The 22,758-nt window shown below is 49.5% G+C and overlaps 1 protein-coding gene across 1 annotated transcript; it reads right to left on the reverse strand.

The window, feature by feature from the left end:
- Positions 1 to 13,714: 13,714 nt before the first annotated feature.
- On the reverse strand, positions 13,715 to 17,722 carry LOC123048267 (probable leucine-rich repeat receptor-like protein kinase At1g35710). Its single transcript, XM_044471403.1, has 2 exons — positions 14,212 to 17,722; positions 13,715 to 14,076 (listed from the first exon to the last, which is right to left on the reverse strand). Exons 1-2 carry the CDS (start codon positions 17,720 to 17,722, stop codon positions 13,715 to 13,717), a joined length of 3,873 nt encoding a protein of 1,290 aa, XP_044327338.1.
- Positions 17,723 to 22,758: the final 5,036 nt, after the last annotated feature.

Raw genomic sequence — 22,758 nt, forward strand, 5'->3', positions numbered from 1 at the left:
TTCTTCTTTCTTTTTTCTTCTTCCTTTTTCTTCTTCCTTTTTCTTCTTCCTTTTTTTCTTCTTCCTTTTTTTCTTCTTTCTTTGGTTTCATTTGGTTTCTTTCTTTCTTTTTTTGGTTTCATTGGTTTCTTTTGGTTTCTTTCTTTTTCTTCTTCCTTTTCTTTCTTCTTCCTTTTTCTTCTTCTTTTTTTCTTCTTCCTTTCTTTCTTCTTTTTCTTCTTCTTTTTTTCTTCTTCCTTTTTTCTTCTTCCTTTTTTCTTCTGTTTCTTTTGTTTCTTTTGTTTTTCTTCTGTTTTTCTTCCTTTTTCCTTTCCTTTTTCTTCTGTTTTTTTCTTCTGTTGTTTCTTCTGTTTTCTTTTGTTTTTTTTCTTTCTTCTTCCTTTTTCTTTTGTTTTCTTTTTTCTTCCTTTTCCTTTTTTCTTCCTTTTTCTTGTTTTCTTCTATTTTTCTTTTGTTTTCTTCTTCCTTTTTCTTCTTCTTCTTCTTCCTTTTTCTTTCTTCTTTCCTTTTCCGGCGGCGGGAGGCGGGCGGCGGGCAGGGCAGGGGCTGCGGCGGGCAAGGGCAGGGGCACGCTGCGGCCGGCGGCGGAGCGCTAAGGGCAGGGCACGGGCGGCGGCGGCGCTCACTGGGGCAGGGCTTCGGCGTCGGCGTCGGGGCAGGGCTTCGGCGTCGAGAGAGGAGAATGGGAAGTGGCAGGAACTGCTAAGTGCAGTATATATAGACATACCTTTAGTCCCGGTTGGGGAGGCGGACCGCGACTAAGGGTACCTTTAGTCGCGGTCCGCCTCCCCAACTGGGACTAAAGGGTTTTGGCGCCGCTTTCGTTCCCGCGCACAAAGAGCCTTTAGTCGCGGTTGGGGACAACAACCGCGACTAAAGGGTACCTTTAGTCCCGGTCCGCCTCCCCAACCGGGACTAAAGGCATTGTGCTGCTACGCCCGCGTCAAAAGTTTAGTCTCACCTCGCTAGTTGAGAGGGGCGCGCAGTGGTTTATAAGCCCCACTGCCGCTCCCCTCTTGAGCTCCTCTCCATTGCAGGCTTACGGGCCTAATTGTCACTGCTATGCCTGATGGTCCTACTAGGCCTTCTGCGGGCCTGAATCCTGGCCCATCGATGGGTTTCTAGTCGTATTCAGGCCGTGGTGGCCCAGTAGGTGGCATATTTTTTATTTTTTGCCTGTTTTTTGTTTTCTTTTTTGCTTTATTTATTTTGTTTTGTTTCTACTTACAATAAAAAACTTATTTATTTTACTTTATGATAATTATTTTTGCTATTAAAGTTTCTAACAAAAAAAGTTCTTTATGAAAATTCTTTTAGCTTTCAATGATTTTGAACAGAAAATACTTCGATTTTAAAATCTTGAAAATACAAATAATATATCAAAAAAATCAGAAAAATAAAACTAATTCATTTTAAAATCTTAAAATTACAATTATATATCAAAAAAATCAGAAAAATAAAACTAATTCATTTTAAAATCTTAAAAATACAAATAATATATCAAAAAAATCAGAAAAATAAAACTAATTCATTTTAAAATCTTAAAAATACAATTATATATCAAAAAAATCAGAAAAATAAAACTAATTCATTTTAAAATCTTAAAAATACAAATAATATATCAAAAAATTCAGTTCATCGATCCCTTGAAGGTTTGACAAAAGGTTTGATACATCATTCAGTTCATCGACCAAATACAAAGTTTGGTACAATAAATTATTACACATCAATTCTTCCCTTGTGTCCCTGCTTGCTTACGATTGTGCCGTATCCATGGAGCATCCTCATCATTTAACTTAATGCTTGGGTCAGTGTTCACTTTGAAGGGCGGAATTTCACCAAACATATTATAATCTTCTGACATGTCTGTCTTGTCCTCCACTCCCACGATGTTTCTTTTTCCTGAAAGAACAATGTGGCGCTTTGGATCATCGCATGATGTACTGATCGTTTTCTTATCTTTCCGTTTCCTCGGTTTGCTACTCATGTCCTTCAAATAAAAAACCTGAGCGACATCTTTGGCAAGGACGAATGGTTCGTCAAGGTAACCAAGATTGTTGAAATCCACCATTGTCATTCCGTATTGCTCGTCCACCTTTACCCCACCTCCTGTTAGCTTGAACCATTTGCACCGGAACAAAGGGACCTTAAAGGAGGGTCCATAGTCAAGTTAATATATCTCCTCTATGTAACCATAATATGTTACCTTTCGCCCATTCTTGGTTGCTGCATCAAAGCGGACACCACTGTTTTGGTTGGTGCTCTTTTTATCTTGCGCGATGGTGTAAAATGTATTCCCATTTATCTCGTACCCTTGAAAATCGTTATAGTCGAAGATGGTTTCTTGGCCAACATGTACAGCTGATCTCCAACATCATTGTCATTCATTAAATGTTTTCGCAACCAACTGCCGAAAGTCTCCATGTGGGCCTTTCTAATCCAGGATTCAGGCTTCCCCGGGTTGTCCGAGCGTAAAATTTTCTTGTGTTGCTCGAAGAACGGAGCCACCAAGCTGGAATTTTGCAGAACTGTGTGGTGTGCTTCAGTCATAGAATGACCGTCCATACATATCGTTGATTTCCTTCCGATCATGCCTTTTCCACTTAGTCTCCCCTCGTGCCGCGATTGAGGAATACCAATCGGCTTAAGGTCAGGAACATAGTCAATACAGAACTCAACTACCTCCTCATTTCCATAGCCCTTGACGATGCTTCCTTCTGGCCTAGCACGGTTACGAACATATTTCTTTAATACTCCCATGAACCTCTCAAAGGGGAACATATTGTGTAGAAATACAGGACCGAGAATGGAAATCTCTTCGACTAGGTGGAGCAGGAGGTGCGTCATAATATCGAAGAAGGATGGTGGGAACACCAACTCGAAACTGACAAGGCATTGGACCACATCGTTCTGTAACCGTGGTAGATCTTCTGGATTGATTACCTTCTGAGAGATTGCATTGAGGAATGCACATAGCTTCACAATGGCTACTCGAACATTTTCCGGTAGGAGCCCCCTCAAAGCAATCGGAAGCAATTGCGTCATAATCACGTGGCAGTCGTGAGATTTCAGGTTTTGGAACTTTTTCTCCACCATGTTTATTATTCCCTTTATATTCGACGAGAAGCCAGACGGGACCTTCATACTGCTCAGGCATTCAGAAAAAATGACCTTCTCTTCTTTGGTAAGAGCGTAGCTGGCACGACCTTGAAACCATTCCGGATGCCGGTCATCTGGGTCTTTCAAAAGTTGCTGGTCCTGCCGTGCTTCCTTTGTATCATTTGTCTTCCCATACACGCCCAAGAAGCTTAGCAGGTTCACGCAAATATTCTTCGTAACATGCATCACGTCGATTGCAGAGCGGACATCTAGGACTTTCCAATATTCTAGCTCCCAAAATATAGATTTCTTCATCCACATGGGTGCGTGCCCGTCAACTCCCCGCGGAACTGATTGTCCGCCATGACCCTTTCCAAAGATGACTTTCAAATCCTTGACCATATCAAATATCTCAGCACCAGTACGTTCCGCAGGCTTCGGCCGGTGATCTGCCTTGCCGTTGAAATGCTTGCCTTTCTTTCTTACGTTATGATTTCGGGGAAGAAATCGACGATGACCTAGGTACACGTTCTTCTTACAATTAACCAAACGTACACTTTCAGTCTCATGTAAGCAGTGCGTGCATGCATTGTATCCCTTATTTGTCTGTCCCGAAAGGTTACTGAGAGCGGGCCAATCGTTGATGGTTACAAAAAGCAACGCTCGTAGGTCAAATTCCTCTCCTTTGTGCTCATCTCAGACACGTACACCAGGTCTGGCCCACAACTGTAAAAGTTCATCAACTAATGGCCTTAGGTACACATCGATGTCGTTCTCGGATTGCTTTGGACCTTGGATGAGCACTGGCATCATAATGAACTTTCGCTTCATGCACAACCAAGGAGGAAGGTTGTAGATGCATAGAGTCACGGGCCAGGTGCTATGGCTGGAGCTCTGCTCGCCAAAAGGATTCATGCCATCAGTACTTAGACCAAATCTTATGTTCCTTGTGTCAGCTGCAAAATCTTTGAACACTCTGTCGATCTTTCTCCATTGCGTTCCATAAGCGGTGTGTCTCAACTCCCCGTCGGACTTACGGTCCTCTTTGTGCCATCGCAACGACTTGGCATGCTTTTTGTTCATGAACAGACGTTTCAACCGTGGTATTATAGGAGCATACCACATCACCTTGGCGGGAATCCTCTTCCTGGGTTTCTCGCCCTCAACATCGTCACCAGGGTCATCGCCTCTGATCTTATAACGCAATGCAGTGCATACAGGGCATTCATTCAAATTCTCGTATTCACCGCGGTAGAGGATGCAGTCGTTAATGCATGCATGTATCTTCAGAACCTCTAAACCTAGAGGGCAGACAACCTTCTTTGCTTCGTACGTACTGGCGGGCAACTCGTTATTCTTCGGAAACATATTCTTCAACATTTTCAGCAAATTTTCAAATGATGAGTCACCTACACCTTCCTGTGCCTTCCATTTTAGCAAATCCAGTGTGCAGCCCAGCTTTTTCAGACTATTATCGCATCCTGGATACAACGACTTTTTGTGATCCTCTAACATGCGATCCAAATTCTCCCTATCCTGTCAGTTTCGCAGCGTCTCTGTGCATCAGCAATGGTCCGACCAAGATCATCAGCGGGCTCATCATGTGCCTCTTCTTCACCTTCACCTAACCCTTCCCCACCTTCAGCATCATCCTCCATGAAAGTATCACCGAAATAATCATGATAGTTGTCATCGATATCATCCCCTTCTTCATCTTCTTCCATTCTAACCCCTCTTTCTCCATGCTTGGTCCAACAATTATAGCTTCGCATGAAACCGCGCCGAAGCAGGTGCATGTGAACCTCTCTTGAGGAGGAGTAACCCTTCTGATTCTTACAGACAGCACATGGACAGATAATAAAACCTCGCTGCTTGTTCGCATTTGCCACTACGAGGAAATCTTTCAAACCCGTAATGAACTCGCCGGAGAGTCGGGGACCGTACATCCATTGCCGATTCATCTGCATTATTATTATATAAAGTATATAATTAACCATCATGCATTTGTTAAACTAACTAGCTAGAAATAATACAAATTAAACAATGAACTACACACATGCATATTTTATCAATGACACATGAAAGGTTCAAGTTGCTAACCGCGATCGCGGAGGAAAAATAAATGAGAAAGCTCAAGTGTGGCTCGGACACTTCATATCATGTTTGTTTCAGGCTCTCGGGCATTTCATCGAACACCTTGTGTGCATAGGAGGAACCAAAAGCAAACCCACCACCCCCTTCTGAAAATTGTGAAGTGAGCTGAGTCCTATATATAGGGATGGGCCTTTAGTCCCGGTTGGCCTGGCCAACCGCGACTAAAGGCCTTCGGGGACCTTTAGTCCCGGTTGGCCAGGCCAACCGGGACTAAAGCCCCTCCCGTCCGCCAGCTGGATGGGCCTTTAGTCCCGGTTGGCCAGGCCCCTCCCGTCCGCCAGCTGTCGACCGAGCGCGCTGGGCCCAGATAGTTGGTCGCGGGTCTCCTCCCGAACCGCGACTAAAGGCCCCTTTTGTCGCGGTTCGATTGTTTTGGGGACTAATGGGGGCGTATGGAAGCCTCTTTTTCTACAAGTGAAGGTGCATGACGGCTTGGACGGCTCCAGGGTGAACTTCCCCGCCGGGGTCTTGGAGTCGCCGGTGACGTCGCTTATCTTGATGAAGTTGGCACCCATTCTCTCGTTATATACGGAGCGTAGGCACCCGGGGTTCGACTCAAACTCAAAGTCGACGCAGACCGGCGGGCCAGAAAGAGGAAACACGAGGTGGGGTTGCGCCCTTGATGCTTCATAGCTTGTTGCCATCTATCCCTCTCCCCCTATGTGCTTATGTGAATTTTCAAGCTACAGTGCTGTGCTGGAGAGCTAGCTAGTAGGCCTTTTTTATAGCAGGAGTCGGATCTCCATTGGATGGCCGCAACCACATATTAAACCTTTATCTCTAGCTCAAGGTTTTTGGTTACTTACATTTTTCCAATTCTCCTTGAGCCAAGTTGTTCTCGTTTTTTCTTTTTCTTTTTTGAGGGGCAATGGCAGGAGTTCTGCCAATTCATTATAGAAGAGAAAGACCAAAGTCTCCGGGTTTAGAGCATCTCCAGCCGTTCGCCCCCAGGGCGCCTAAAAAGAGCGGCCTGGGGGCGAACCGGCGCTAGATTGGCCCCTGGGGCGACCTAGCTCCCAGTCACGCCCCCAGGTGCCGGCCCTAGGACGCGGCAATTTCGAACTTGGTCGTTCCCACTCATCACAAAAGACGCCACAAGTCCGGCGATCATCATCACATGCCACAGTTCGGCGATCGGATAAATAGTCCGGCAAATAAAAAAAGAGCGCCACAAGTCTGGACGCGTGCGGAACGCATGACTCGGCGGGGCCGGCATCCGGCGTCGGCGGAGTCGGCGTGCGCGGGCTTGGCGGTGTCGGAGCTGCTTCTGTGCTGGGCGGCGTCGGCGCGGCTTCGGTGCTGCTGGGCGTTGTGGAGGCATCATCACTCGGGCTTTGGCGGCGGTGTCGGCGTGGGCGTGAGAGTTGGTGGCGCCGTCGTCGGCAGCTGGTTCAGGATGAGGCCGCGCTCCGCCATGTACCACGCCTTGAGCTTCTCGTCGTTGCTCTGGAGCATGTCCGCCCCGCCCATCAGAAAAGCTAGGTCGGTGTTCCTCTTCTTCGCAGCGACGTTGGTCCGGAGCAGGTCGAGCTTGACGGAGCTGTTCTTCATCAACGCCGACCACCGCGCCTCGGTCTTCTCTTCACGCAGGGCGGCCCGGGCCTGTGCGTCGGCGAGGCAATGCTCGATGGACTCCTGCACTCGCGCGGTAGCCGCGTCGGCGTGTTTCCCCTTCTTGACCCCGTTGTTGCCGTCCGGCCGCCCTTCTGACGCGCTCGGCGTCGGCGCGTCCGGCTTGTACGTCTCCTTGGCCTTGTCGAGGGTGCGCCGGACATCCACCCACTTCTCGCACTTGTCAATGCGCTTGTAGATGTGGAGGTACTTGAATTTTTGGTTGCTGTTGCCCTGGCGATACATGGCGAACATGCGCACCACCTGCACCGAGGAACAAACAGTTGGTGGGCGCACACGGCGAAGAGAAGCGGGATACCGGCGTGCCATACCTGATCCTCAACGTTGGCGCCGCTCTCCGGGCGAGCCGCGATCTCCTCGACGATCCCATGCCATTTGTTGCACGCCGCCTGGATGTGCCTCCAATGGTTCGCCATTGCATTCGCCCCGCGTTGCATGTAGACGCCTTTAAAGTAGGGGCCGACGAGGTTGAGCTCGTCGAACTCGGCCTTGATGCGCTCCCAGTACGTCTCGATGCTCTGGTTCGTGACGGTGGTCGGGTCGAGGCAGACGACTTTCCACGCTTTGCGTGACTGGACCGATTTTTGTGCGCCGGCGCGGCAAAAACGTCTGGGGAAGGCCTGTTGGGGGCACGGCTGGAGATGCTCTTAGTACAGAACAGAGCCAAGACCACAAGGTGGCAAGGACTAAGCACCTCAAGCTCAGCAATTATAGAAGAAAGGCTCTCTTTAGCATCTTTTGTAGAACTCTATTTGTAGTACGTAGCTAGCGGTTTAGCTGCAACATAGCACATCGTGCCATGCATTGCAACATAGGAGTAACTTTTTTGGTGCATAATGGAGGTGTAACCCCACACCTTTGCATCAACGATGTTCCACATTACCATAGAACATGCCGGAACCGCCACTCCCAAAGAAACAAAATCTACCATATACACCTTCCACCACCAACGGTGGTGATGGGGACTGCGAATGGAACTATCCGCATATACAATCGCTGCAGTTCCAAGGCTTGCGTGATTCACGCCATTTGATGTTACGATCTGCACATGCACGCAGCCAATAATTGTTAGTGATATCTCCACTGCCACGTCGTGGCACGTATGTACTTGTTTCTCTCGTCGTCCAAGCACCACAGACATCATTTTTTTGTTTTACTAAGGGAGGTGACTCGCCAGAAGTTGATTACCCCTTTTGAATTGGTTTGAATTGCTTACCATAGTAGAAGTTGATTACCCCATCCCAAGAAAGAATATCTTTGACGGCTAGATCGGGTTCTAATGAAAAAGGACAAGTACGTGGTGCGTGATTCACGGCACATATGTATCTTCGTTTATTTATTTTTTGAACCATACAGCCGAGCTCCTGCATGTAATCATTATGAAGGAGTGCAAAAATGCAAAGTTCAAGAGGGTTTAGAGTAAAACAACACAAACAACAATAAGATACAACATGAGCAGATGCGAGCCAACATGCTGCTAAGGGCATCTCCAACGCCGTTACGCCGACCCTCAAACCACTCACAACTGCGTGGTCCGGATGTGTTTTGCCGTCCAACACGGGTATGTATCGGTCTACAGGCTTGTACAGGCGTGTTCCTACCAACAAACTAGGGGGGGGGGGGGGGGTCGGGGCTTTGCGGGTATCTGGACCGCTACCACGCCCGCATTTGACTAATCTGGCCCACCCAAAACTCCTTCCCATGCCCGCGCGCGTTCCTGCCCAGGGGCGGACACACAATAGGCTAGCCGGTGTCATAGGACACCGGTAGAAATTTATGCTTACATTATGTTTTTTAGGGCATGTACAATGGGGCTATGAGTGTCACGTAGGATAAATGATTAGGTGGAGGGGGAGAGAACTCTTAAAAAAAGGTTTGTCTTCTCTTATTTAAGATATTACAAAAGATGATCTCTTAGCATAATATGTCTCACTATGTTTTTAGAAATGGCTAGTTATTGAAGATAAGCTTAAGAGATGACTCATTTTAGATATTTTTTTTGTCATTTCTAAATTACATGAAAGGCTTAAGATAAGACTATCTTATCAACCATTGTTCATATGCCCTTAGAGATGCTTACGTCATGTAGAATTTTGAGGTGGACATCGGGCGGCAGGCACGGCCCATCTATCTATAGCAGCCCGTCTTTCTTCGCGCAGGACATCCTTCGATATTTGGAAGGGCGCTTATAGGGGCCGGCGCACCGGCCGAGCGTTTCGGCCGGTCCAGCCCAGGCCATCGGATATGAGCCACGCAGCCGTTGGATCGAGGAAAAAAAACCAGATCGCCCCCAACTTCTTCTTCCTTGGACAGTCGGCCTGGATCCGCATCTCCCGCTCGGGGAGCACGGCACCACGCCTCCTGTCCCTCCGGTGGTCGTCCCCGTCGTCAGTCCCCACCCTCGTCGGTCTTCCTCGTTGCCAGCCGGACCCCGCCCTCGCCGGTCGTTCTCGTCGCCGGTCCCCCACCCTCCCGGCCTCGTTGTCGCCTCGACCCATGCAACAGCTCCACCTGCGGGTGCAGCTCTTGACGACGACGGTTGTAGCTCCGCCGCCCTCGCCATTGATGCTCGCTGCAGGAAAATACGTCGACGCCGGCCGTGAGTCAACGCCATTTGAATGGATGTAGCAAAAAAAATCACCGGTAGTAGCAAAATCAAACTACGGTGCAGCAAAAACGCCGTCGCCGCCTTCGCGAGGTCGCGGCCCCGCCTTACATGGATGTATCAAAAACTCCAACGGCAGTAGCAAAATCCTGCTGCGGTTGCAGCAAAAACATGGATGTATCAAAAAAACTCCAACGGTAGTTGCAAAATCCTGCTGCGGTTGCAGCAAAAAAACATGGATGTAGCAAAAACCTCCAACGGTAGTAGCACAATCCTGCTACGGTTGCAGCAAAAAAACATGGATGTAGCAAAAACCTCTAAACGGTAGTAGCAAAATCCTGCTACGGTTGCAGCAAAAAAACATTGATGTAGCCAAAACCTCGAACGGTAGTAGCAAAATCCTGCTACGGTTGCAGCAAAAAAAGCATTGTCGTCCTCGCGAGGTCGCAGCTCTGCCTGATGGATGTAGCAAAAAGCTTTGTCGGTAGTAGCAAAATCCAACAACGGTTGCAGCTTCCCCTTGTTGTGTAGTGCCATTGAAGCTTCCTATGTCTATGGTTGAAGCTTTTTTCAACGGCTGTTGAAGCTTTTCTAGGTGACGGTTGCAACACTTGTATACACGGGAGGATCCGGGCATGGCTGCAGGCAGCCATGGCGGCCGGCGAGGGAGCGCCTGTCCGTCGGCGATGGAGGTCGTGGTCGCCCAGTCGCAGCTGGGGGGAGGGGGAAGGGGGGATGGGGAAGGGAGGGAGGGGATGCGCCCGCGTGAAAGCTTGAGGTAGGGGATGGATCTGGCCATGGCGGCAGGCAGCCATGGCAGTCGGCGAGGGGAGCCTGGCCGCCGGCGATGGAGGTCGTGGTGGCCCAGTCGCAGCTCGAGAAGAGGGGAAGGGATGGGGAAGGAGTGGGGAGGAGGGGGCAGAAGAAGAGAGCGGCGCGCGCCCTGTGAAGGAGACGCGAGGAAGAGGGAGACCGGCCCAATGTTTCCCCCGGTGCCCCGGCCCCAAACGTTTCCCTATTTGGAATGGGCACTCCGCCTGGTTAGCTATCTCTCATCTCTGTACGTACATGTGTCTGTCTATTCCTCTGTTCTTTTGCGCGCAGTGATACGGTGTGAGGGTGTCCGCCGTCGCCTGCTTCAGTGCTTTGGAAGCCAGAGTCGGCTGCGCAGTCCGGCCCTTACCTGTTGCCGACTGCAAATAAGTGAAGGAAATTGGTGCTGCCGTCAATCTCGCTCAAGTACGCGAACTCATCTTAGTTTTGTCTATTTTCTTATGTCTAAGAGCAATTTCAACGAGGCGACTCATTTCGTCCGTCCACGTCTGTTTGGGTCGGTGCGGACAAAAGTGACGCCCCAACGCGCCGACCCAAATTCAAATCGTGTCTGCCTGGCGTCCGCGCCGACCCATTTCCGGCCCAAAATTGCGCCTGGAATGCGTCGGCGCGGACGCGAAGCGGACGCGCCGCGCGTCTCCTCGCCGTCCGCTGCGTCCCCACCTGGCGGCCACCCAACCGTCACCTGTCGTCTTATTTATGACGACCACCGACAGCGGGCCCACGCGTCAGCCAGTGGAAGCGTCCTTTTTTAACCACGCATGCGACGGGGTCGGCCTCATCCACTTCTCCCGTCCATATCTGGCCCCCATCACTCCCTTTGCTTCCTCGCCTGCGACCGCAAACCCTAGCGCGCCCATGGGCCTCTTCGGCAGCAGCAATGGCAAGGGCAAGGGCAAGGGCACCCCCGGCACCTCGTCCTCCCGTGCTCCCTTTCCCCCTCCTCCTCCGGCGGCGACGCGTTTCCGCCCTGGTCGCCGGCGCCTGCACATCCCGGTGCACCAAGCGCGGTGGCACTGGGAGTACAGGCAACCACTGCCGTACCCCGATGTCATGCTGCCGCACCGTTGGCATCTGGATCCGCAGCGGATCCCGGTGCCGGCTGTTCCGCGTACCCAGCGGGCGCACGACGACGAGGTGCACAGGTGCCGCGCGCAGCTCATGCCGGAGCAGCGTCGGCTGCCAGAGTACGCCGCCGACTCCCCCAACTGGGAGGCATGGTTCGCCCTCGAACACGAGGAGCAACGGCGCTCGGGTGTCGACGCCGTCCCGCCGCCGTTCCCACCGCCGCCCCCGCAGGTAGAGCTGGAGGACATGGAGGCGGAGGCAGAGTACCAAACCGCCCTCGAGGAGGCCCTGCAGCACGCGCTGGAGGCTAGCCGCCTCGAGGAGGACGCGCACTGGGATGGGCTGGAGCAAGCCCTTGCCCCGTCTGCGGCGGGGGACTCCGTCCATACCCCGCTCTTCATGCCGCCACCGCCACCGTCGCCGCCCGTCCAGCCCAAGCCGGAGCCGACACGTATGCGCTCCCCGCCTCCACCCACTTGGCCGGAGGAGGCCTACTCGTGGACGGGCCAGTACCGCGAGTGGGTGAGCGCGCCTCCCGTCCACTTTGCTGCGACGCCGGAGGAGGAGGCGGCCCACCTCAAGCGATGGAAGGAGCACTGGCTCGGCCAGGAGCAGGCCGACGGCGGAGGAGCAGATGCGCTACGAGGCCATGCTCCAACGCGACGCGGAGGCGCTCCGGCTCGAGGAGGAGGAGGAGGAGCGCGCGCGGCTTGCCGCAATGCCGCCGCCCCAGCAGACGCCGGAGGAGGCTGGCCTGGCAGCGTACCAGGCGGCGTTCGGGTGGTTGGCCCTGCTCAGGTCTTCATCAACCCTCACCGACGACGGCAGTGTCGACGGCAAGGGCAAGAGCAAGGCCGACGACGTCTAGGGCAGCGTGTGGGGAGGCAGCAGGCGGGCGCAGACTTTTTTTAATGTTTATTAGATTTAGGTGGACTTTGGCCGGCGTTTTACCGGCCACTTTATGCTTAATTATATTTATTTTGTGCAACTTGTTATTTTTTTCTACGGCGACTCATTTGGGTCGGCCTCCCCGTTGGGCGGTCAAGCCGACCCATTTTAAAATGCGGACGCGCACGTCCGCCTGGCCGACCCAAACGGATAAAAAGCGGACAAAGCGCGCGTCCGTTTGGGTCGCCCCATTGGAGTTGCTCTAAATTGTATGGTTAGGATTTCAGAATCAAGGGTATATATTATGATTGGGAATTGGATTGCTGTGATTTGATAATGTCTCCTACTGATTCATATCTCTTTGGATTATTTGTTGACCGCGCCACAACAATATGAAAATTTGTCTAGTAGTTTGATCAATATGCTTTACTTGTTGTTTCATATTTCTTGCATATTTAAAAATAGATAATGTAACTCGTTGTGCACTTACGATTACATATTTACCGGCGAATTACATGGGAACTTATGGAAAGGTTTCTTAAACAGATGAAGGCATCGACACAAGATTATAATGCTGGTCCATCACGTGAACCTCATGATGCCACATCTCCGGCACATGAACCAGATGACGACTATCGCACAAACAAACAATGCCTCCACATATGAACAACATTTAGACACTATTACAGTGGGTTCATCTCAAGCTCTAGAAGAAATCAATTTTGGTAAGAAATTTTACTAACAAATATTTTAAATTGTAGCGTATTACTTTTATGTATATCATTGCTTGTTATCCATCCCTTGCATAGTGTACATGTGGCTAGTATAGTGTATATGTGGACACCGAGACATTTTTGTTCTGGGTCCGCCCTGGTTCCCACCCGAAGCCAGCTGCCCACGTTCATGTTGCCTCAGAGCGGACGCCGCTCACTGGAGCCAACATCAAAGCGGCTCGACGGCAGAGAGCACCGCCCGTTGTGCAGGCATTCGTTTGCCAGCCTACCTCCATAAACTGGCACGTGCGCCAAGGAACCTACTCTGGCGCCTCGAGTGCCACACGTTCGTTCCTGCGGTGACGAGCATTAAACACCTCTCCGGCTGGATCCCCGCATCCACCCGCTATATAAACGTGTCCATGCGTCGGGCAAGAACTAGTCCATCTTTCAAAGTCCCATTATAACGACATAACTAATGCATCGAGGCTAATGAACTAGTGGTCGTGGTCAATTTATACGTAATTGCTACATCTTACAATGTTAAAATCAAATCAAACTGGTTTATAATGATACGATCCTTATGTTAGTACATGTTTGCTAGTTCCATACATACCATTAGAATTCCTTTGTCGTGCTAGTTACCGAGGAAATGACACTTTTTGAGCAAGTACATAGGTAGCAAAGAAGAAACTACAAGACGTGAGTTCATCGCCCATAATCATAGGCACTGTTTTGCAGGAATTCTGAGGCCAATATGCATATAATCAACATGATCTTCACATACTTTAATCACAGATAGCTCGTCACTAGCACGTCGTGATGTTTGTCTGCTTGATGGGTTAGGCTCAAGACACCGAGCTGCAACACTGAGGATGTAGTATATTTCCCTAGCAGTTTCAGCATTAGGGACAATGAGCCTTGAGTCTAACACATCTTGCAAGCACACATCATTATTTTTGGTGGATGACAAGAGAGAAAAGAGAAAATCTCCTGGATGGCATCCCATAAATAGCTCTAGAACAAGAACTCCGAAGCTGTATACATCACATTTCTCCGTCACATTCTCTGTATATGATAGCTCTGCAATTAATACCAATTAATTAGTGTATCTGTTGCAACTAAACAATTCAAGTTCCATTGACATCACATTTTACATGTATGTGCATATGTAGTGTCAAAACTATAAAAGTATTTGATGAGGTTTATTTTCTTTACCTGGGGCAATATAGCCTTTCGTCCCAACAAGACTTGTGAGATTTCGACCATCAATATTGAGAATTTTAGCCATACCGAAGTCGGAGATGCAAGCCCTAAATTCCAGATCAAGTAAAATGTTGTTGCTTGTTATATCTCTGTGGACTATTGGTAATGAACAATCATGATGCATGTATGCCAAAGCATGAACAACATCTAGTGCAATATTTATCCGCCTTCTCCAGTCCAATTCAATTGCCCTTTCATTGTTCCTTAGTGTTTCTGCCAAGTTTCCCCTCTCCATATATTCATAGATAAGATATTTGCCTTGGCTAGAGGAACAATATCCATATAGTTTTACGATGTTTCTATGCCGAGTCTGCACCAATGCCTCGATTTCACTATTGAATACCAACTCGTTCACACAATAGTTATCTTCGATCATGTGTATCTTCTTCACTGCAAATATTTCAGATGTTGCAAGTTTGGCTTTATAGACAGATCCATATCCCCCAGTCCCTATGCAATGTGTTTCACTAAAATCATTGGTTGCTTCAACTATTTGTTTGAATACATCCTCCCCATCAAAATTCCAAATAGAGAATACTTTTTTGGGTGTTACTATATCCTCTTTAATTTTCATGGATTTCTTCCTTGCATTTGTGAACATCAACGTCACCGCAACAAGAATAAGAGATACTAGAGGAGTAATCATGGCTAGTACAAGTGTTTTGTACCGTTTCCTTTTCCCTCCACTCCAAGTTGTGTTATTGCAAGGAGGCAATCCTTCCACTATGCCACATAGCATCTTATTATGGATGAACCACTGAACTGGAGCTCCTTTGAAGAGCTTACTCTCTGGGACTGGTCCTTCCAATTCATTGTAAGACAAATCAATGGATGTCAAGCTTTTCATACTCTGAAATGATGATGGGATTACACCATAAAGTTCATTGTGTGAAAGATTCAAATTATCCAGCATTATCAGACCACTAAGTTGGCTAGGTATTTTCCCAGTAAATGAATTATCACTTAAATCCAACATGTCATGTAAGTTGTTCAACACCCCAAGCACTACAGGGATGTTTCCTTTAAAATTATTGTGACTCAAATTCAATGAGCGGAGCTTCAAACAATTCTCAATTGATCCTTGTACCAAACCACTAAGGTTATTTGATGATAAATCCAACGACTCTAGACTGGACAATGCTCCAAATTCTTGTGGTATGCTTCCATGGAACAAATTATCTGCAAGATGCAGCTGGAATAATCGTTCTAAATTGCCTAGTTCTCTAGGAAGCTCTCCTTCGAGACTGTTTGAGGAGAGATCAAGTACATTTAGCTGAGATAGCCTCCCCATACTTGCAGGTATTTTCCCTGTGATGTTGTTGTTTGATATGCCTAGCTTGGTAAGATTATGACATCCTCCCCAGTGATAAGACAATTGACCAAATAGTTTATTTGAACTCATGTCCATATAAACAAGATTAGGATGAACTCCCAACTCAGAGATATCACCTTCTATTTGATTCCTTTCAAGACGAACTCGAACTAGGCTTTTGCAGTTTCCCAAACTTGATGGCAATTGTCCATTCAGATTGTTATCAAATGCAGTTAAATTCTGGAGAAGGCCTCCAGCACACAACTCAGGTGGCAAGGGACCAGAGAAATTGTTTGCGCCAAGTTGCAGGACCACAAGATTCATAAAGGTACCGATTTCTTGAGGAATTTTTCCGGAGAAATTATTTTCACCGAGACGCAATTTTCTGAGCTTAGTCAACTTTCCAATGACATCAGGGATGGAACCAGTGAGCTTGTTATTGCTAAGAGCCAATTCTTCTAAATCCACCAGGTAACCTAGTTCTCGAGGAATATGTCCGGTTAACTGATTACCATCAAGGTGCAAGCCAGTGAGCTTAGCCAAACTTCCAAAGGTATTGGGAATGGATCCCATGAGATTGTTGTCGCTTAGACCCAAGTTATCAAGATTCACCATGTAACCTAGTTCTCGAGGAATATATCCATAGAAGTGGTTAGCATCAAGGTGCAAGATAGAGAGCTTTGTCAAATTTACAAAGATATGGGGGATGGAACCCATGAGTTGGTTGTTGTTAAGATCCAAATATTCAAGATTTGACAGGTTGCCTAGTTCTTGAGGAAGATATCCAGATAATTTATTACCAAAAAGGTGCAACATAGTGAGCTTTGACAAACTTCCAAATGTACTGGGGATGGAACCCGTCAGTTGGTTGCTGCTAAGATCCAACTCTTCTAAATTTACTAGGAAACCAAGTTCTTGAGGAATACTTCCGGAAAGTTGGTTACCCCATAGGTACAAGCGAGTGAGCTTAGTTAAACTTCCAAATGTATTGGGGATGGAACCAATGAGTTTGTTCTCGCTTAGATCCAAGTTATCAAGATTCACCATGTAACCTAGTTCTCGAGGAAGATATCCATAGAAGTGGTTAGCATCAAGGCGCAAGATAGAGAGCTTTGTCAAATTTACAAAGATATGGGGGATGAAACCCATGAGTTGGTTGTTGTTAAGTTCCAAATATTCAAGATTTGACAGGTTTCTTAGTTCTCGAGGAAGATATCCAGATAATTTATTACCAAAAAGGTGCAACATAGTGAGCTTTGACAAACTTCCAAATGTACTGGGGATGGAACCCGTCAGTTGGTTGCTGCTAAGATCCAACTCTTCTAAATTTACTAGGAAACCAAGTTCTTGAGGAATACGTCCGGAAAGTTGGTTACCCCATAGGTACAAGCCTTTGAGGTTAATCAATCTCCCAAAGGAATTGGGGATGGAACCAATTAATTTGTTTTTCCAAAGAGACAACTGATTTAAACACAACAGGTAACCTAGTTCTTGAGGGATGTATCCGGATAACCGATTACCACCAAGGTACAAGATTGTGATACTAGTTGATTTCCCTAGATTTCTTGGAATAGGACCAGTGAGGCTGTTGTTGGAAAAATCTATCCTAGCCAGCTTCTTTAGGTAGCCTAGTTCAGTGGGGATGGGGCCAGACAAGTGGTTGGCTGAGAAATCCAACACAACCAGACTCTCTAGTAGTTTTATTTGGCTTGGTATTTCACCGGAAAGCTCATTCTCTTGGAGCATTAGGTGTCTCAGGTTTGGTAAGGATGATGCTAAAGCAGGTGGAAAGGAGCCCCTTATCTTATTGTTGGAGAGTTGGATGCTCATCAGAGTACGCAGCACAGTGAAGTTGAGGTTGTTGAGCTCCCCTCCGAGCCCCAAACCGGGTAGAGAGATCTCGGTGATCACCTCCTGGCGCCTTGCTCGATGCTTGCTGCACCTGATGCCATGCCAGCTGCACGGCCGCGCAGTGTTGTTTGCACTTCCCCAGGATTGTAGCTGGCTTGGATGGATTTGGAGTGTGGCTTTCCAGGCAAGGAGGACCTCTGCTTGTTCTTCCAGGAGGGATGTCGCTGCCATGGCATGAGGAAACCACGGTATTAGTAGTAGAGTGATTGAGACGAGCTTCAGGAGAGGCGACATCTCCATGACTGGTCGCAGAGCAGGAGCAGCTCGCTATGGTAGGAATTTGTATGTCTGTGTACGGTGCCAACTTAATACATATGCAAGCTAGCTGCACGATCTAGCAAGCACTTTGATAGATGTACCTGAAACTGGTGTACAAAATTAACAATGGCTCCAGGACTACTAGTCGTCGGAAGATCTCGGTCCAAGTTAATTTATCTACTTGAAACTCCTAATTAATGTATCCATGAAGAAATCGTCTCCCGGTGTGCGGTCATAAGGACGAACTTTCTTTTGGCTTTACGGTAAAAAAAAAAACAAACTCTCTTTCGGAAGTGATACGAGAATCTTGGACTAGGTAATTAAACTGATTTATATACTTTGAAGTTTGTCAGCATCGACTGGAACAGGTCGCGGACCAAGTACACTGCCCTTTCGGATATTCCTACATAGTCTTCCAGAACAATGCGCGGGCTTGCCAATTGGCATTGAAAATTTTGTAGTGCATGCGTAAGAGCATCTACAACCGTACTTGGCAATTCCGGCCCTCAAACACCCGTAGACATTGCCCGGGCGCATCTGCGGGCACTGATTGGTCACGTCTCAAATTTTCCTTCTCACAATTGGACACCTCAATTAGCAATTTAGCATGCCACAAAACCATACGAACTCATGCAACTACGTAAACGATGCATGAATATACACCTAAAGTTAAAAAATCTAAAAAAGAAGAAGCATAACTCAATCGAACAAAAAAAGAAGAAGAAAAATTGCATCAATATACACATAAATTGAAAGGTGTCGGAATTAGATAAGACTTTGTCAGTTCTCATCTAGATGAGAATTAGAAAGGTCAAATTGAAACATAAAGTTTTCTATTGTACAACATGTTTTGATTGTCATCAACATCGGTGTGTGTACCAAATTAAAAAGGGGGGCGGGGGGTGGGGAATACCTTAGTGACACTACGGAATAAGTGAGAGAGGATTTATAATGACCTTTTGCTATACCACCAAACTTGAGTTGTATACTGAGAATTATACGCTGCATAAGGTTCATCTCCAGATAATGTAGTATCTTTTGATAGAAAGATAGAGGTGAACGGACAGGGAGTATCTGAGCTCAAGCTCAAATGAGCTCGGATCAACAATAAAAGAAAACCAAATAGTTCTGATTTTTTTTTGGTAAACTTTGATAAATTTTTTAAGTGCTTGTAAATGTTCATCATGATATCACATTTATGAAAGGCATGACCAAAAAAAATCAATGCTCCAAAAATGTATTTTTGAAAGCATTTTGAAGCACCGATATTTTTACCATGTTTTTGCAATTTTTTATTGCTAGCCCATAGATGGACGGGTCAATGAGTAGTACTAACATGCTGACTACAACAAACAAAAGAAGGTACCTGACTTCAGCGTCTGGAGACGCGGCCACAGGCCTCAAGTCGAAGAAGGTGCATGACGGCTTGCCCAGGTCGTCCTCCGGTTCATCTGCCTCACCGCAGACGAACCAGGCAGCGCTGCCGTCGTGGACGCGTTGCTAAGCAACCCAGTATTTGTTATTGTCCCAGCAAAAAAATGCAGGGGGGGGGGGGGGGACCCTAGCCGCCGGCTTCGAGCCTCCCCTCCTCCCTTCCCTCCCTCGCCGCCGCCGGACCTTGCTGTCGGGCAAAGCCCGCCGGCGCCGGTGGCGGCGGGGCTCCATCTCCATCCTGCTCGGAGGTTGTTGGCGCGGGTCGACGGCGTCCGGCGGAGCTTCGCGCTGGTGAGGGGCGCGGAGGCGTGGCGGCGGGCCCTGGCGGCGGGGTAGTGAGGGCTTGGTGGCGGCGCGGTGGGCTTCACGAGGTGGCTCTCGCTCGCGGATGTGGTGGCGGCCTGGTCTGGGCTCGGCCAGATCTGGCGGGCCGGCGGACGGGGGCGGCGCGCGGCGCCTCTCCGGCAGGGTGGACACGTCTGCTGTGGCGCGGTGGACGGGCTCGGGGCGGGCGCGCGAGCTGGTGGTGCGTGCTGGCCGACCTCCAGTCAGGGCTCCCCTGTTCCGGCCCCTGGACGACGGCGAGCGGCGCGGGGTGGCTCTCCCGGTGAGTGCTCTTGGCTGCGGGTGCGGGTTGGCTTCGCGCTCCTTGTCGATGGTTGGGCGGGCTGCCGTTGGTGGCCTCGCGTCTTAGCTGCGGCGGGCGCCATGGTGAGGCGAAAAGGGGGTGTGTCCGGTGGGGAGTTCTCAGGAGGGATGGGAGGCCCCGATGGCCACCTATCGCCGGTGCAGGGGTGCACCGGTCCGGATGCGACCGCTCCTCCTCCCCCTTTCCTCGGTTGTGTGCTCTTTGTTGGGGTTCTGGCGATGTTCGAGGCAGGGCGGTTGCTGGCATCTCCATAGGCGGCGGCTGCCAGTCAGGCCAAAGCCAAGGCCTTTGGGTGTTCACGGAGTTGCTTGGATGCTGGGCGGCGGCCCTGACGGTGGGAGACGCGGCGTTCGTGGGCGGAGCACGCGTCTTGGGTGCGGTCGGGCAGCCATGGCCACATGGGTGGCATGGCTGGCGATGTTTGGTGAAGCATGGTGGTTTGGTAGAGGGTTAACATCAGAGTGCATAACTTGCCCGGTCTTCTCCGGCCGACGGTGGCGGCAGCCGCGGGCGTTGTTTCCTTCATGAAGGCTCCGTCGTGGTGTTCTCTTCTCTCCATGTTGCTCCGGGTGAAAACTTGATCTCCGAGATCGGGCGGTGGCGACTTTCGGTGTCGTGCCCTTCTTGAAGGCACCGCCTTGGAGTCCATGCTTCGCCATTGTCCCGCTTCACTTCTTCTCGGTGGCTAGGTCTCGGAAGGTCCTCGTCGGTCCCAAGTGTTTGGTAGTGTGCTTGGTGGTCGATTGGGTAGTGTTGCCGTGCATCGGCACCCTTGTATCTTTGTAGTATTGGGTAGTATTGGGTAGTGTTGCCAAATTGTTCTCTCTTTGTAGTATCTTTTGTAGAACTCTCTTTGTAGTATGTAGCTAGCGGTTTCCCGTCCACGCGCGGCGGAGCGTACCCTCATACAATTTGGGCCCGCGAAATCGGCACTATTCCATACTGTATAGCCGTCGTACGATCCTTTTCCATTGTTTCGTTTCCGACCTGTTAGGCCCAATTGTTCAGATCCTAAGTCATGGGCGGATGCCGGCGATTTCGGGAGCATCTGAGCTCGAGCTCCGAATCGCTGCGTCCGCTACTTTCTCACTATATGCTTTTGTATTTTCTTCCCGATTGCATGCTACTTTCTCACTCTAATATGAATTAGTTTTCCTTGCATGTGAATGAGGGACACAAATAGAGACAAAATACCTGCTCTTTTAACGGCGGCTGCTCCCTGAACGCGTCCAAAATTCTTTTTTGTTTTCAGCGGATCGGCCCCAGCGAACCGAATCCCGAGGCTCCTGCTCGTGGGCCGGCGGTGGACGACGAGATCCTTCCCGGTTCCCGGAGGAGCAAAAGCGGCGGCCGGTTTCCTCCGCTGCGCTGCGCTCGATCTCTCCGCGTTGTCGTGCGCGCACGTCGGCAGGTCGGCAACCAGCGAAAGGCCTGCCTATGTCCGACAGCTCAACGTGCACGGCGAGGCGCCATGAATCATCGACTTGTGACGACGTACGTGATTGATTGGTGTATGCATCAACAGACAAGACAAGGAAAATATATAGCTCGGTCGTGATGAGGAGGGCAAGTTCGAATTCGAAAGCTACATGCCGTCCGTCATCGGCGGATGCCCAATCAAGACCTTTCTTGGTCCACGAGGTTAGCCTCGCCGGGGTCCGGATCTAAACTCAGGGGCTGCTGACCAGGTCACTTCCCGAGGCTCTGTTATGTAAAATCACTTCTTTTGCACACCTTGATGGTGTCGATGAATGTGCCCTGCGGCTATTGGACTCGGGTGAGCTTGCTAATCATCGCCCTGCCGCAGTCCATCTGGGCGCTGCCGACCACCTTCGGCTTACATTGAACATCTTCAGCCACGGGCCGAAGTGCGGCTGGACCCGCAGAAGGGCCTTGCACACAATGATGAAGGTGGAAATGTGGAGGAGAGAATTGGGGGCTTCGTGAAAATCTAGCCCATTGAAGAACAGCAATCCCCGCACGAAGGGGTGCAGCGGGAATCCTAACCCCCAAATGAAATGGGGGGGGGGGGGCACCACCCTCTCGCCTGGCTTGAGCGTGGGGATGACCTGGCCCTTCTCGGGGGCCCGGTGAGCGATATCGGCCGACAGGTGGCCGCTTTAGCTCCTCGATGTCGACGACAAAGGCTTCCCACTTTCCATTAGCTCCGGATCTGGCCATAGTCGAGGTTAGGAGGAAGCGGGAAAGGGAATCGCTGTGAAAGGGCGATGGAGCTCTGGAGATTGGAAAGGCAGCAGCGGAGGAGGAAGAAGGCGTAAAATGATAACTATGGCCGTTCCCCTTTTATGGGCTATGGAGGAGCCAAGGGTTCCTCTTTTCACGTTGTGGGCTTCTCCACTTCCTGATATACTCGCAACGTCATGCGCGGATGGGGAATCGAAATCATTGATCATGTGCCCTAAAAACGGGGCATGATCTCTGCCTTGATGAGATGTGGCAATGGAGGGGTGGCCTCGAGCCGCGCATCAAGAACTGCCAGCCGTTTGACGTTATGACCGGCCGCGACCCTTCGCTAAAAGTTGTCAGACATGGGCACTGTTCACACTCGAGCACTTTGGCCTTCAAGGCTAAGTAAAGTGGACGCTTCAGATTCCGAACACCACTCAAGCTCCGAATACGCATAGGATAAAACAAGAACTCGCCTCGCAAGACGAAGACCATGATATGTGCGGACGCCGAATACATGCCCTGGCATTGGAGGCTAGTTTGGGGGCTACTGAGGGAGTCCTCGACTAAGGGGTACCCGGGCTGTCGACCTATTACATATAGGCCGGACTGATGGGCCACTATGGGGCCAAGCTAGAGTGCGGACCCGTGACCGGACAGGAGATCTTCGGAGTTGTGGTGTGCCCTCCAAGTCGGGATTAGCATGATCTTTCCTTCATTGTAACCGATCAAATGTAACCCTAACCCT

The sequence above is a fragment of the Triticum aestivum genome, chromosome 2D, assembly GCF_018294505.1.
Source record: "Triticum aestivum cultivar Chinese Spring chromosome 2D, IWGSC CS RefSeq v2.1, whole genome shotgun sequence".
In the NCBI taxonomy this organism is placed as follows: Eukaryota; Viridiplantae; Streptophyta; class Magnoliopsida; order Poales; family Poaceae; genus Triticum; species Triticum aestivum.

Coding starts and splice junctions, on each gene's coding strand:
- LOC123048267 (XM_044471403.1), bottom strand. CDS start 17,722: ATGGAGATGTCGCCTCTCCTGAAGCTCGTCTCAATCACTCTACTACTA. Junction 14,077..14,211: donor GAAAGGCTATATTGCCCCAG/GTAAAGAAAATA, acceptor TATTAATTGCAG/AGCTATCATATACAGAGAAT.